The sequence below is a fragment of the Gopherus flavomarginatus genome, chromosome 10 (assembly GCF_025201925.1).
Source record: "Gopherus flavomarginatus isolate rGopFla2 chromosome 10, rGopFla2.mat.asm, whole genome shotgun sequence".
Lineage (NCBI taxonomy): Eukaryota > Metazoa > Chordata > Testudines > Testudinidae > Gopherus > Gopherus flavomarginatus.
This window is the reverse complement of record NC_066626.1, coordinates 69,219,100-69,235,453: the sequence shown is the minus strand read 5'-3', so window position 1 is coordinate 69,235,453 and position 16,354 is coordinate 69,219,100. Positions and strand designations below refer to the sequence as shown.

Here is a 16,354-nt window from a genome sequence, read left to right as displayed (position 1 = left end):
CTGAACCAAAACCACAGTGCCAAAAACCCTCGAACTTCTGAATGTTTGAAATTCAGACCTAGATGTAAACTTTGTGGCTTGGGTCCCTCTCCCATTTATTGATGTAATTAACACACCATGTGTGTTTCATTACAGACTACTCATTTTAGAAATCAAGTTAACCTAGTATCTTCTCATTTCCCAGTTAACTTTGAGAAAAATCTTTACATGAAACTGGGTAATATCTGATAAATTAAAACACCTACTGTAGCCTCCTGAATGTCTCTCTTCTCCAGTATGACACTAAGACCTTCATCCGTTATTACCATCTGGAGACCCTTTCTGTTCTGAGCACCTCGACTTTCTCTGGGCTGGTGGCCCGTTTTGGACTGAGGCAATAAACTGTGTTGGGGTGATTTCTCTGTGAATACTTCTTTCAAGGCATCTGTGAGAACCTGAACTGTTTTTTCTGCAAAGTCCACAAGATGAATCTCCTTCAGGCAGCTTTCCCCTGGAATATCTTCCAAGGTTTCTTTGATGGATTTTGCAATTGACTGTGCACACAGTTTTAACGGGAATCCAAATATCCCAGAGCTGATAGCAGGGATGGCTATGGAATGATGATTGTACGTTTCAGCCAGGTGTAGGCTTTCTTTTATTGCTCTTTTTAACAGGCGAACGCACGTTTCTGGTTCGTGATCCCTCCACCTGGGCCCAACAGCATGAATCACCTGTTTACATGGGAGGTTCCCTGCATCTGTAATAACAGCACGGCCGGGCTGCAAAGCGCCTCGTTTCCGCACAATACGATCACATTCTGTTTGTAGTTCAGGCCCTGCAGCTTTTAAAAGAGCCTCAGCAAGGCCACCAATATGCTTTAAGTCCTCATTTGATGCATTCACCACAACGTCAGCTGGATGAGTGCATAAATTCCCTTTATAAACTGCTACTACAACTCCATCTTGCAGGATCATTTTATAGCAGAGCTGTTTTGTCGTATCACTACCAGTTTCACCACCTTCTCTTTGTTCTTCTCCATCTTCTTGTAGCCTGATCAGACAGTTAAATTGATGCTTTACCTCACTAACATACGAGCGTTCTTTGTCTCTGAAAAATGCTTTGGCTCCCGGTTTATCAATTAACACATTTGTAGAATATAGTGAAGACAGAATTTGTTCAATCAGGTGGATGCCCTTCAACACTTCTACCTTTGGTCCACTCAGGGAAATACTTTTACGTGAAGTCTGTGTGCCAAAATTAATTGTCACATCTTTCTTTCTCAATTCATGACAAACGTGGGATTTTTCCTTCTCTATGAACTGTACAACTGCCACAGACTGAACTGGAATTAATTTTTGCACCTGTGTGTTTCTGTCTACAAACTCAGAAAGCTTTTGATAAGCTTCTGATACAGCTCTAGAATAACCAGCAATAACTACTTTCTGATCTCTTTCAAGAGGGAGTAGGTCATCCATTATTAGCATTTCCTGGGATGCATTATATGTCTTGTACAAGTTGCTAGTGAGTTCCCTCCATTCTCTCTTTTTGATGACTTCTCGGTCTTCCAGAGGAATGCATTTATAGTCTAATTCTGTCTTCATTAGTTCTTCTGCTTCTAAGAGAACTTTAGGAGAGTCTCCTACCAGCAGTACAGTATCATTCTCAAGCTGATAAAAGGCATTGACTTGATTTGTCACAAATAAGCTCTGTGACAGAGTTTCATTATCAATGTGCTGTAGGAACTGGAAAATCTGAGGCTGAATAGTAATTGACTTCTGTGCCATGTTCGGCACCTTTTCCAGTATGTCACTTTTGACTTTATAAACTTCTGCAGCTACTCCACATAGGCCAATTGCCTTCTTTGCAGCATCATAAGAGATCTTCAAGCATGGATACTCCTTGAAAATATTCTCCTCTAGCCCAGCATTGTGCAAAATTGCATACTTTCCTGGGGGAACTGACATAGTTATTTCTATATTTTGCTTTTCCCTTTCTGTTTCTCTCACAGAATTTTCCATATGTTCTTTCAGTTCTTTCTCCACGTCCTCCACAGCCAACATGTCACCTGCTACGATAACTATTTCCTTAGAAATGTCAGGTATAGTCAAAACATGGTCCTTCTCAAATCTGTTTTGTACGGCTTCCCAAACCACTGCATTTACTTTACACTTACTAGCCTTGTACTTTGACATGACACAAGAGAACTCAGTGGAAACATCCTCTTTCCAAGTCCTAATCAACTTAATCATTGACCTTCTCTGTTTAGACAAAGTTGCTGAAGGACACAATGTAATTTCTGGGTATGTACATTTGGCTTGGGGCCATTTTAGCTCACAATGGCAATTTTCCATTTCCAGGTTTATTTCTTGGATTAGTCTATCATGGCTCTGTAAAAACTGCAAGATGTAAGGATCCACTGGGATTCTTATTGGTTCTGGCATCTTTATTAGTGGTCTCTTCTTTCCATAAAGAGCTGTACCCAAAGAACTGTAGTACGGATGTACAGAAATTGGTGTTTGATCAAGGGAATGCTGCTTTCCCAAGACAGTGTTCAGATCTAAAAATTAAAATATACAAAGAACTTCAATAAAATTTAAAAAATCAGCCTGAAACACTATTAAATAGAATAATAATTTGTCTCATGTGTCTATTTCTGTGTTTTTTGGCTTCCAAAACACTATTTTCAGGGGTCTGTTTTCTGTTTGTTTCATTCAGTACACCTGGGCATCGTTTAACTTCACAGTTATGCTTTACTATGAGGCCTTATTGAGAGATGGGCATGGAAGGGTGCCATATCAAAAGGAGAAGCAAATATTTCTTATTCTAAACTTTATCAAAAGAATTCTTGGTCCACTGCTCAACCAGAAAGTTACGTCAATTTTGGGGCACTTTCCTGCAATTTTAAATGGGATATAGGCAATGCAAAGGAAAATGTGATTGATGAGAGTACAAAAAGTGTCATTACCATGAGCCAGGTTATACATCAAAATCTAACATACTGAAACTTCTTAAGCAATCGTTTAGCATGTTAGACAAAAATAAGTCACTTACCAGAGGTCTTCAACTAAAAGTCAAACAAAATTATTCTGGAAACCTTGGGACTCTGACTACAGGGAGTTATTTATTGGAGGTGACCCTAACACTAGGATGGGGCATTGGTTTCATGCCGATTCAAAGGAAACATTGCAACCTACTGAATCATCACCACTTAGACATATCCTGTCCAGATGCAGAAGAAATTTGTCCCTGCTTAGCGTATGAAATCCAAACAGATCACAGCTCAAAGTGGTTTAAAGAACCTGCTTTCCCTATCGTCACATATAATAAAACTACGGTGAAAAACCATAGATGTGTTTATATTAAAAAATAACATCCAAGAGTCATCAATCCATGCATAACAGAGATATTAAAGGTTATATAAAGATAACACAGGTTCTGGAACCCTGAACAGGCAACAAATACACATGGGTATTTCTAGTGAATCAAACCATGAGATTCTACTTAATTCTTATTTAGATATGAACTTTCGTTGGGTCAAGTTCTGAGATGCTGAAAACCTGCAAGTCACATTGAGGCCAATGTTGAGTAGAGGTTGCACAACACCTTCTGGAAAGAACTCAGAACCTTGGAACAGGGCCTAAGCACTTTACTTTTATGACACCAAACCCGACCTGGGTCTCTTATTAGTAGTGTAGCCATTTACTTTCAGACACCAAGCTGGTTAACCATTTTCTAAGAATATCATGTTCATTTTCTAACGAAAAGACGTACTGAAAGTGAAACAGTATTACCTTTGTGATCACAAAAAGTAATGATAGCTGACTTCTCCTCATGGAAATGTTTAACGTTTAATACTGGGCCACCTCCATTCTTTGGACTTTCAAAGTAGATGGTTATATAATCTTTAGGGACATCAGATGGTATGTTTTCAGCCTTGATGCTTTGTGTCAATTCAAGAAGCCTGGCAGTAATTTTTAAGTTTTTCATTCTGTTGTTTTGGGCACATAGGTCCAAAAATTCCATGGTGTCTGCAATCAGAAAAAAGGCATTCGTGAAACATTCTTTATTGTATCATTCTTAGGGCTCAGCTATGATTTCTGCAATGATACTGAGTGTGGTTTGGTTCTGTTTACACCTGGAATGAAACCATTTTCAGCACTGGGCAAGTTTCCTAGTGTAAATACCATGGTGTTTGTGACAATGAATTTCAAAGGCCAATTGTGTAATAAGGTATTTATTTATTTTTTAATTATTATTTCTAGTCCTTAGTTTTAAAGTAATTGTTTTCCAATGTCATTGGCTGTCCTTTTGTTCTTGTGTTATCATAAAGGTAAAATAGGAACACGCAATTTACTTTCTCAATACTATTCATTATTGTATTTCTCTGACATGTCTCCTATTAATCTCTTCTGCAAGATAAGTAGTTCTAATCTTTTTAATCTCTTGTTATATGGAAGTGTTTCCATACTGCTCATATTTTCAGCCCATCTCTGGACTCCATCCACTCTTATTTCTGTTATATCTGTTCCGAGATGAAATGACCAGAATGAAACACAGCACTCCAAATGTGCCTGCACCATCAATTTATGAAGTTGGCATGATAATATTTTCAATATTATTTTCTCTCAAAATCTTTCTACATCTTCACACTCTGGTTGCCTTTTTGATAATAGGTGCACATGGAGAAGATGTTTTCTGGGATATGTCCACAATGGTTCCCCGGTCTTTTTCATGAGTGATTGTAGTCAATTTAGATCCCAATTTACTATTCACATTTCTTTTATGGCCATTCTTAATGCATTAGGTGGTAGCCACCTTTTAAAACTACACATAAAAATTACAGGCAGTATAGATTCTGTCTTACCTATACTTTTGATAAAGGTAACTACAGCAGCATTTATTTCAGGTATCATTTCCATGCTGAAGTCGTTGTCTCCCGATAAGCCACTGATAGTCTCCAACAGCATAATTAACATGCATTCTGTGACAGACTCCTCTATATTTTCAAGCACAAGTAGAGATGAAGTCGTTTGGGGGTGTTCTTGAATATTCTCCACACAGGGTGCACTATTCTGCACTGAAAGATCCACTCTTCGCAAGACGTGCTGTACATCTAGTTTGACAGAAGTACAAATAAAAGGATGTCACTGGGTTACACAGCTGTACACACTCAATACATTTCATGGGGTAAATATATTAGGGCAAACTCAATATTATTTTACTGTCTAATGTTTTTAATTTTTTAAAACTTTCATCTCTTCCTCTTAAAAGGGCTCCTGCTTTCTCTTCTGGAAAAAGTAAATGATTATGGGGGCAAAAGCTTCGCTTAAGTTACTGGATACTGTAAAACATCAAAGGGTTGTCAGACCTATCTACAGGAAAATTATCTACAGGAATAGAGCCTCATCCACCACATCTGATAAAATGTCCAAAGCATACTACTCCCGAGAGCACTCTGCACCAAAAAAAATAAAATTCTGTGCACAATATTTTAAAATTCTGCAAATTTTATTTGATAAATAAATGTGGAGGCTTTAGCATGGCATTGTGGAGCATAGGCCACTGGCTGCACAGAGATGGGAGATCTCTGTGCAACTCTCCCCCAGGACACAGGCTCAGCGGTGAGGCTGCACCCAACTCTGACACAGTGCAAGGATCTAACCTGCCCCAGAAACACCCCAGGACCCTGCCCCTTTGTGTGGGCAGGCAGGCTCAGCAAGGCAGGATCCAACTGTGGAGGAACTTAATGTGAGGCGATCCAGGTATGGGTTGGGAGGAATCTGTGTGGGGCAATCTGGGTGTGGGCAGTTCAGTGGGAAATCCGTGTGTAGGAGGGATCTGGATGCACAGGGGCTTGTTGTGGGTTCTGGGTGCAACAGTAATGGGACTGTTGCATGGGGCTCAGTGGGGTGGGGATCCAGGTGCAGCTGGTTGGGGCTTGGTAGGGGGTGGGGATCCAGATGCACGTGGCTCATCGGGGTGGTCCAGCTGAAGGCGGAGTGGAGCTCACTGGGGGAGTTCTGAGTGCGAGGGGTGAGGCTCAGCAGGAGGGTCGGGGTATGAGGGGGTCTGGATGCACGGGGTTGGGCGGATGGGGGAGCAGCTCCCTGTACAGGGATCCTTCTCCCTGCAGCTGAGGAGCGATGGGGAGGGGCATGAGGGGAGTTTACAGAACTTCCTGCAGCAGGGGGAGAAATCTAGGGGTGAGTCAACCCGGACCCGGATGCCGCTCAGGGGAAGAGGAAGTCCTGTCCTCCCAGCCCAGCTGTGACTAGCAACTGAGGCTGGCACAAGGTAGCAGCCACCAGCTGGGTATTCCCCAGTCCTGCCTCCTGCCCTACTGTGATTTACCTCTCTGTTGGCTGTCCTGGGCACCTGAAACATTCTGCTGGAGAGGGTTGCATGACCGCTCTTGCGGCTTCCCTGTCAGAAAGTCATTTTTCTGCAGGATAGCAAAGAAATACATTCTGCACATGCGCAGTGGCTCGGAATTCCCCCAGGAGTAAGCACACGTAAGCATAAACTGAAGATGGGCTTAAGATACAAAACATGGCTGCAGATCCAAAGTTTGGAGGTTTTTAATATTTGGGGTTATTTGGGGGGCCCACTTCTAGCATGAACTAATACAATATAGATGCTGAATTTAAGTACCCATTGTTAGAAGCAGGGAAAAGCTAAGAAAAGAAGCATTCAGATAGAGGCAGCTATTTACTGCTATAGTTTATTGTAATGTCTAAAATAGGATTGATGTTAAACTTTGAGAAATCAAAAATGTCTATAAAAGTAATTGTAACAACAAAAGAATTTCCTGGTTAGCCTAATTTCCTTAACCTGAAGATGGAACATTACTTTTTCACTGGTGATGATTAGTTTTGCTGTCTGAGATACTATTCTCTAGACCAGAGGTGGGCAAACTACAGCCCATGGGCCACACCCAGCCCATGGGACCCTCCTGCCCGTCCCCTGAGCTCCTGCTCCAGGAGGTTAGCCCCCAGCCCCTCCCCTGCTGTTCCCCTCCCCCTGCAGCCTTAGCCCGCCCCTCCACCAGTGCAATGCTCTGGGCAGTGGGGCTGCGAGCTCCTGGGGCAGTGCCGCTGCAGAGCCCGGCCTGACCCAGTGCTCTGTGCTGCACGATGCGTGGCTGTAGCATCACCAGCCACCAGTGCTCCAGGCAGCGTGGTAAGGGGGCAGAGAGGGTTGGATAAAGGGCAAGGGAGTTCAGGGTGGTGGTCAGGGGGTGGGGGTGTGGATAGGGGTCAGGGTGGTCAGAGGGTGGAGAACAGGAGGGTTGAATGGGGGCAGGAGTCCAGGGGGGCAGTCAAGAAGGAGGGTGGATTGGATGGGGTGGTGGGGGACAGTCAGGGGTGGGGGTTCTGGGGGTGGTCAGGGACAGGGAGAAAGTGGGGTAGATGGGGCAGGGGTCCCGGGGGGCTGTGAGGGAACAAGGGGGGTTGGATGGGACAGGAGTCCTGGGGGTGGGCCATCAGAGGGCGAGAAGTGGGGTCGGATAGGGGGTGGGGGCCAGGCCAGGCCCGCTCCCCTAGCCAGCCCTCCATACAATTTCCAAAGCCCGATGCGGCCCTCAGGCCAAAAAGTTTGCCCAGCCCTGCTCTAGACCACACTTTGAATGAGAAAGTTTACCAGAGTACTGCTGGGAAGGGGGTCCAAGTAAACTCATTAACGTATTAATGAGATGTATCATTTTTCATAACAACATTTGAAGTTATCCCTTTGTAGTTCTGCATTCTGCCCACTGTGTCTTTTCAAGTTAGTATCACAACATGTGACTACACAACCTGACCCGAATACATGGGCATCAATGTAACTATGTCATAGAACCAGGAAATACTTGCAAGCACCATAGTTCTGTACATGAATCTTTAAACTAGAGGTATACAAAGATCCCTCACCTAAGCTTAACTCTTTCAATGCTTGTCCTCCACAGCTATTGTTCTTCCATTGGCATCCCATTGAAACCAATGGAATATGAAAGATAGTTTTGGATGTACGATAATCTGGTACATTGACCAGACAGGTGTTGTGTTTTCCCTAGTAATGCCTAGAATTTTCAGTGACAGCCAAGGTATTTAAGGGACACACCACGGCTATTTAAACCTTGAAGAAGACAGGTTCATAAAAAGGAATGGAAAATTATGAGTTTCAAGAGCATCTTTAGTTTGACTGATGTTGTCTTTTCTGCACAGGGAGGAGAAAAGTATCATAATAAAGTCTCAGAGTTTGAGCACTCTTAGTAGAATTGTGGTATAGGCACTTGCTGATCCCGTCCCAGATAGTCCTGTTTCACAGCCAGTCTTTCTGACCAGCTTTTGAAGCCAAACCCAGAGAGAGATGGTTCTGAACAACTCCCTACAGAAGTACAGGTCAATGGTGAAAAAGTTTTACCTCTAGCACGAACATTTTCATTTTATCAAGAACCAAATTGTTCTTCTATATACTATATTATGAAGAACACTTTACCTTGCTCCTGAGCTTTGCCTGCTGTCTCTGAAGCCTACAAAAAAAAAGACAGTAGAATATAAACCAACGACCTGATGCTCCTGCTATTGCTTCAAAGTTCTGGATGCTGCGGGTTTGGTTTGTATTTATTTACCTGTTCAGGATCCAGCTCTTCCTGAAACACAGCCTCTTCCGTTGCACCTGTTGTTTCAGGCCAGGTGACAACCAGTTTTAATCCTCCTTTCTCTGGCAAATCGAGCGCATGAGTCTTTTTGTCAAGAACTCGTTGCCTCACTAAAATACAAATAAAGAAAACTTCTAACCTTGGTAGAAAAGATGATCTGTAGGTCTATGCGGCACTCTTATATCGAATTCTCGGGGTATCACGTCTCGTCTTCTCGTTTTGTCCCAGTATCCGCCAGAAGCACTGTGGGTTTTTTTCTCAGCCGGGCCAGGACCTGGCCTTTTTTTTTGGCTCTGCGGGCACACACACCCCCGACTATGTGTCCCGATATTTTCTTCCCCTCATCTGGTCACCCTAACTAGGGGTGCTGGTTTGAAGTGGTTTCCCTCAGACACAGGGTTTACAGTTTGGTTCAATGGCTCCCAGCACCTCCGTTGTACAAATTGTCCCAGCACCCCTGACTACTTGTATGCAGAAAGTTAGCATGAGTATAAATGTTTGCAAGATTAGAGTATCAGGTGGACCTAGTCCCTGCGTTATGAAGGGGAACCTGTCACAGAGACTTTCCATTGTGCATACCAACATAAATGTCATGATGTCAATCCAGACGTATGAGAGGATTAATTTATCCTGGATACCAGATACTGATTGTGCCATGAAACCTGAATACGTTTACTTTCTGGTATACCATTTTTGAACCACTGGCTCCATCTAGTGGATTTTTTGTTTTTTTGTTGGTTTTTGATTTTAAGGCTTGCTCAGCATCAACGATACATATTTGGCATGTTTGTGATACGGAGAAATGAACGGCCTTAATCAACAAAAAAATTACTAAAAGAAAAAAAGCATTACTTGTATCAGGAGGTCTGAGATCTACTGAATCTAACGTGTGTGGGATGGGGAAAATAGACATATAGATGACACCCGCTTTTCCATTCAGGAGCTATGAGTCAATCGTTTACAGGAATATGTTCTAAAGAGAAGAAGCCTGTAATAAATAATAAGATATTACACCAATATAGCACTTTCATACTTAGTGCTTTACAGAGCTTGGGGAAGGCTGTCAGTGCCCCTAACATGACCACTCAGGGGAGTAAGGTTTATTTCCACACCTCTGTGCAGCCTGGTCAGATCATCGTGAGATCGGCGCTGGGAGAGATGGCTCTGAGGGACCAATACTCCCTCCCCCAGACCTCAAACATAAGCATGTGGACAGAGAATGGTAGAGAAAGGCAGGGAGTGGGGACTGAATCAGCTTCAAGGCCCCACCCCATGATATAATGACCAACAAAGCTGGGCTGACACAAGCAGGAAGTAAGCTGCATCCTGTAAAAGGCTGCAATAATTTAAGTACTCTATTCTCCGAGTCACAAATCCTTCCCAAGGTTCCTTCTGGGGCAAAGCACATAGATACTGCCCCGTATTCAGGGCAGGAGCAAAGGCTCCATCTGGCTCTTGGTAAAGTATTGTATATATGGAAGAAGTATTTCACCCAGTCCAGAAATGCAGCCACTTCTGGGTGGCATGCAGGAACTGTTTAACAGCACAGAGCAACACTAAACAACAGTGTGCTGACAAAATAATGCCTCCATCTGAACTTATTTTTACAACACTTAAGATTACAAAAAGAAAAGAGTTCTCTTTTTATAAATTTATTTAAACTGTGTATTTGGCAGCACCTTGTATATAGTAATTTTCTCTGTTTCCCCAATTCTTGTGGCTATTTCATCAATAGAAGAAAATATTTTTAAAATATAAAAAATTGCAAAAGCCAAAAATTGGCAGGGGGACTCAAAAGTACATGTAATACCTGAAACTATCTGTAACCTGTTGTATTTTTTTTTTTAATCACTAGATTTTGAGCTGATCATATCCCTTTAAGGACAGAGGAGGAGACTATCCTATTTAATTAATCAACAAGGCAAATTTAAGTTAAAGAGAAGGCAATTACACCGAGGCATTTGTCAGGGACCACAGGGCTGGTGTTGCTATTAATGCAACACTCCCCTAACTCTAGCAAAAATGCTAATGAATTTTTAACAGTCTCAAGAATTCATCACCTCATTTTATATCCCATCTGAAGGACAGCAGGGCTGGTTCTCTACTGACTTTCATTTTGTGCGCTACTGTGCAAAATCAGTACAAAGTGGCAACATCACACCCATTTTGCACAGGCATATGTGACTGCACAGAGTGCAAGGCCATACCCAGCATCTCTAACAGCACTGGACCCCTAGCTACAATGCAGAAATACTAGCACATAACAACCTCTGAACACCACTTATCGAGGAAGAACATCGCCACCTGAATTACCAGCACTGCTTCCCAAGTCATACGGCTTTCCAAGATGGAGGTCTTTCATCCAAATACCCAGTGCCACCCAGCTTGTAAGATCTAACACTACCAGATGTGATGTGAACAGCATAGAGGTCTAAGTGGCACAGATTCTCATCTCCCAGTGAAATATCAAGAGAAGATTAATGTGAGACAGATGCCTGGATCTTTACACTGCAGTTTTATAGCCCTGCAGCCTGCTCCCCATAAGCCTGAGTCAGCAGACACAGGCCAGCCAAGCATATTTAAGTGCAGTGTAGACATACCGTTACCCACAGTTTGAAAGAACATGTACAGGCCTGGATATTATTTGCCCATTTAGGATGGGAGCTTAAGCATGTACTTAAACAAACCCCAATGAAGTCAAAAGGCCTCAAGCACATGCTTACAAGTTGAAGATTTTGCTGAATCAAGGCCTCTATGAACTGATGAAATTATAGGCATGTCCATGAGGGATTGGCAGATATAAACTACACCTGTGAGGATGATTATATGAGGCCACTACACAGGACAGTAGCTTTCTGTGCATTGGTAAATTTCACTAGAGAAATTGACAAAGTACAGAACTAGAACTTGAAGCATTTCCAGTACTGGAAAGTTGTTACAGCTTTTCTGAAGAATCCTGTGTAAATTGTTATTTAAAAACGCAGGAAATCCTCACAACACATGCTCCCAAAATAGACTGATTTTTACATTTTATCATTTAAAAAAAAAACAAAACACCAAGACCTTGCAGGGGCCTAAGACCGCAGCGGAAATTTGCCCCCAGTTGAAATGGTGCCCCTGCCTATCTAGAGCACAATTTGGTCAGAACAAAAGTGGAAGGGGCCAAATTTGGGAGACACTCCCTGGGGCGAGGGAGCGGACCTGGCTGACACACACACACACACACACACACTCTTTCGCCCTGTGCCCCGCGGGCCCCCACTCACCTGGACCCTGCAGGATGCTGACACACACACATGTTCCGATCAGACATTTGTTGCCCACGCTACATGCAAAGCAAAGCGACGTCCCCCCACCCCCCCTTACCGTCCTCCTGGGCGAAGCAAACCAGGACCTGGCCGGGCCGCTCCCGGATCTCGCACTCCCCCCCTCCAGATTTCTTCCCGCTCTGGAAGTAGCAGAGGAGTTTCTTCTTCAGGGGCTTGGGGAGCCCCGAGCCCCCCCAGTCCCCCTCCACCAGCAGCGGGAAGGGGCACTTCGCCTCCCCGGCCATGACCCGCTGTTTCCGAGGAGCCTGGGCGGCTCTCCACCTTGCAGGGCCAGTTTCACTTTCATTTCTCCGCACGTCTCCTCCCTGCTGCCAGAGTTCCTTTTTCTCCGGCTGCTGGGATGGCGGACGGCGGAGCTGGTGACCGAACCTGCTTCGCGCTGACACAGCAGCAGCCCCCACTCCAGGGAAGCCAAATCTCCCTCTGCTCCCGCCCTCACCCGTCCCTCTGCAGGCAGTAACCCTCCCCGCTGCCACCTAAAGCTCCTGCCCCAGGGTAAACACATGTTCCCTGGACCCTGCCTGGCCTTATCCCTTTTCTTCATGCAGTCCCTTCCCCTGCACCCCTCATTCCCTTCCCCAGCCACCAGCCACCCCCCCCCCATCCACACCCACCCAGGTGTCCTAGTAAAATGTGTTATTTAGCAGAGGAGACCTGCTTGGATTGTGCAGTGTAAGCAGCAAAATGACCTTCAGAGTATGGTGCAGCCAAAAGAGAGTGAGGTGCTGGTGTATATAACTTTATTGTGGAAAAGAAATACAGCTTCTCACTGAGCACAGGGAAAGCCATCTCCCCATGTTGTGTCCCTTTGCCAGAGCAGTCCTACCTGCCACTGTTTTTGTAGCCTTATTTACACAAAACAGCCCAATCACGGAGGAATACTGTACAAAGTGCAAAGTGAATAAGTATACCACACACATAGCTGGTTACTCGATAATCTGCAGTGATGTAGATCATGTCCATCTTTTATATTCTTCTGCAGTGCAAGGCCTGGTCCCTGGACAGGGGAATTTCCAATACACACCCTAGAAAGTTGCATCACTTCCTTCTCATAATAGAGAAAAGATGTTTCTCTTTATGAAGCTGTTATTTACAGTTGGCACTTCTAGGCATCTTGCTCAGAGCAGCCCTCTGGTGGAAAATGCATGTGAGGTAGGGTTAGGGTGACCTGATGTCCCGATTTTATAGGGACAATCCCAATTTGGTTTTTTTTTTTCTTATATAGGCACCTATTACCCCCCACCCCCATCCCGATTTTTCACACTTGGTGTCTGGTCACCCTAATGTGAGGTATGAAACTACTAGAAGTGTGGGAGCCCAGCCAAGAATTTGAGAGGACACAGAGGTCATATAAAGCCACCTTGCTTCATCCTCTGACCTAAACCAGTGGTTCTCAACCAGGGGTATGTGTACCCCTGCCGGTAGGCAGAGGTCTTCCAGGGGGTATATCAACCCATCTAGACAATTGCCTAATTTTACAACAAGCTATATAAAAAGCACTAGCAAAATCCTCACAAACTAACATTTCATACAGACAATTACTTATTTATACTGCTCCATATACTATGCACTGAAATGTAAGTACAATATTTATATTCCAATTGATATATTTTAAAATTATATGGTCAAAATGAGAAAGTAAGCAGCTTTTCAGTATTAATGTGCTGTGACATTTTTGTATTTTTATGTCTGATTTTGTAAGCAAGTAATTTTTAAATGTGGTGGAACTTGGGATACACAAGATAAATCAGACTCCTGAAAAGAATACAGTAGTCTGGAAAGGTTGAGAATCACTGATCTAAACTATGCCCTGCTCAGCTTGGCCTCAGTTCAGAATCAGGGTCACCCTAACCTCTAATCACACTCCTCCCTCCAGTACAAGCTAATATATATTTTTAAATATGTAAATAGAATGTAATATTTTTCATATATAATGGCTAAATCTAGAAATAACTAAACTAGATATATTAAGAGGAATAAAAGTATTGGGCTGAAATCCCAACTAAGGGAGATCCTAGGAGGTGGGGCAGATATAAGGAAGAGGGATTTTATGGAATGGGGTTTCCTCAGGGATGGTAGAAAGGGATGGAATAAAGAAGAATATAGGCTGGGAGGGAGAAAGGGAAGTTGAACAGAAAGAAAACGGGGAAAAGGAGAAGGGGCAAAAGCAGTGAAAAGGGGAGGGGACAGAGACTGGAGGAACGAAGGGCAGGGAGGGTATGGCAAATGTTTTTCCTGATTATTTTCTTTCAGTATCGTCTCTGCTAGTCTGCACTACTGGGGGTTTTTCTGCTCTGCAAAGGATTATTGGGGAGCAATTCAAGCTGGTGCTTAGAAACATTTTCTGTCAGCTACACCAGTTCTTTGTGCTGCCACGACTTTTCCTGTTTGTGCTCTGGATGATCAGATTGTTTTTTGAGATGCGTGGAAAGAAGAACTGACCTTGTTCAGAAAATACCAAGGAGTACAAAGAACCATGTCGTTGTTACCGAAATGTCGGGTCCGCCTAGCTGAGAGCCAATGACAGCCAGACAGGAATAAAGAAAGGTTGCTTTATTCTGCAGAAGAAAGGAGAGTTCTGTACCTTGGTACAAAAAGCTCTACTCCATACAAAAACCAAGAATCTTTTATACACACACACATACACAGGCTTTGGTCGTGTTAGTATTTGATTGGTGGTTAGCAAACCCTGCACTTCTGCAATCTGCTCAGCAAACACCAGTTTAGGACCAGCTTCAACTGCCTCAAGACTGATAAGGGAAGACTGTTCAAAAGTTCAGGCTACTGTGTCCGTGAGATATCCAATTTCCCCTAATGGTTGCCAGCTATTTTAAGGCTACTAGCTGTTAGGGGGTCACTGCTGACTGTCACAGTCCCCCCTTCGGGCCTGATAATCCAAATTGTCAGGCCCATTACGCAATTTGCGATCAAGCTGGAGAGAGAGATATTGTGTTCTCCTACGGACAGTAGAGCCCTTAGTAACAGCACTTCACAAACATTTTGCACATTGCAACATTACCCAAACAACACATAGAAAGAAAAGAAAGAAAATAATCCATTTGATAATTTTACGGAAAAGGCCAGTAAACCATGACCCGAGGTCTGGGAAGAGGTCCTCAAAATTAAGGGTATGATCAAGAGATACGGTGTGGAAAACAACAGCTGCATCTTTGATGGCCTGCAAATCCTCCTCAATTAAACCAGAGCGATTAATATAAAAACAGCATTTTTCCCCAATGCGAGCACAGGCCCTCCCCCACTTCAGCATTCATGGCATCTAGCACACGCCTATTTTGCCGTGTTACTTCTGCTATGTCATCAATTTCTCATAACTTTTGGAAAGCATCCAAGGAGGCATTAGCTGCTTTTTCAAGTTCTGCAGAAATGTTTACCACTGCCCTTTCCAGCTCCGCCACCCCCAGTCCAGGAATAAGTCCACGTATAAAGGAATGAAATCCCATTTGCCTGATTACTAGGGGGTTGTTGGCACATTTAACCCGAGCCACTTTCAAGGGTGTGAAGAGCTTGTGAGAGTAAGTCCCCAGGTTGAGGATTTGGCGTGAGTCCAGTGTGGTGTTTACTTGAACGTCTGGTAATACTCTGGCCACACTACACCGGCCATGCCAACCCGGCGGGAGAGCTTTATAAGCATTATGGCCACAAATAAAATACAGACCGGGGCTCTGTAAATAAAGGGTGAGGGAGCTTCCTGCTACTCGGTGGCGCCAATCTATACTAACATCTCGATGTTTGGAGTTGCCAAATACCCTGCCCCGGCACCGCCAATGGGATGCATTCAAATGTCCCATGTTGTGGGTGTTGTTTAAGATAGCCCCACAGTATGTAACAGCAAACAAATGTTATGTAAAGCTTACTAGCGCCCCCTGGCATTCAGAGATTTTTACAAGGGATGAGTGAGGTGATAAAATGCCAGAGGAGACATCCATATAATATGCATGGGTCTCATTTATGGGACCCAAGGGAAGAAATGAAGGAAACCACTCCCCTTGATAACGTTCGCCTGTCAATTTCACAATATAGGCCTTTTGAAACTGGCAGGGAAGTCTCTGGGTGACTACACCAAATTTAAGGGGTAAAAGGTTCCATTTCTAACACTAAACCTAAGGGTTTGATCACAGGCTTCTAAGGGGATGTAACCCAGGTCCTTCCTGGTCCCATCAACAGCCTCAAAACATAGGGCCAACTTATACCCAAACCCAAGGATATCGAAGAGAGGGACCCCTTGGGCCTCCCAACTATGATACCAAACCTCAGATGTTTTCCCATACTTATCAGACTGGTATTCTCCTTTCCACCACCACTCAGCTTTCCGCACCACTTGTAGGGAAAGAGTTTCAGAGAGGTTTAAAGGTGTAGCCCACAGTCTTACTCCTTCCTCAGAACG

The 16,354-nt window shown here is 43.8% G+C and overlaps 1 protein-coding gene across 2 annotated transcripts in view; it reads right to left on the bottom strand.

The window, feature by feature from the left end:
• Window positions 1–16,354, bottom strand: part of PARP14 (poly(ADP-ribose) polymerase family member 14) — a 101,759-nt gene that overhangs the window by 21,485 nt on the left and 63,920 nt on the right. Inside the window, exons 1-6 of one of the 2 annotated variants that reach the window (XM_050916913.1) lie at window positions 11,987–12,333; window positions 8,591–8,730; window positions 8,458–8,491; window positions 4,844–5,092; window positions 3,771–4,007; window positions 246–2,536 (exon numbers count right to left, since the gene is read on the bottom strand). In XM_050916913.1, coding sequence (XP_050772870.1) covers window positions 246–2,536; window positions 3,771–4,007; window positions 4,844–5,092; window positions 8,458–8,491; window positions 8,591–8,730; window positions 11,987–12,173 — 3,138 coding nt within the window. In that variant the 5' untranslated portion in view covers window positions 12,174–12,333. Of the gene's footprint in view, window positions 1–245; window positions 2,537–3,770; window positions 4,008–4,843; window positions 5,093–8,457; window positions 8,492–8,590; window positions 8,731–11,986; window positions 12,334–16,354 lie in introns of those variants that run through there. The other variant, XM_050916914.1, reaches the window with a different exon arrangement.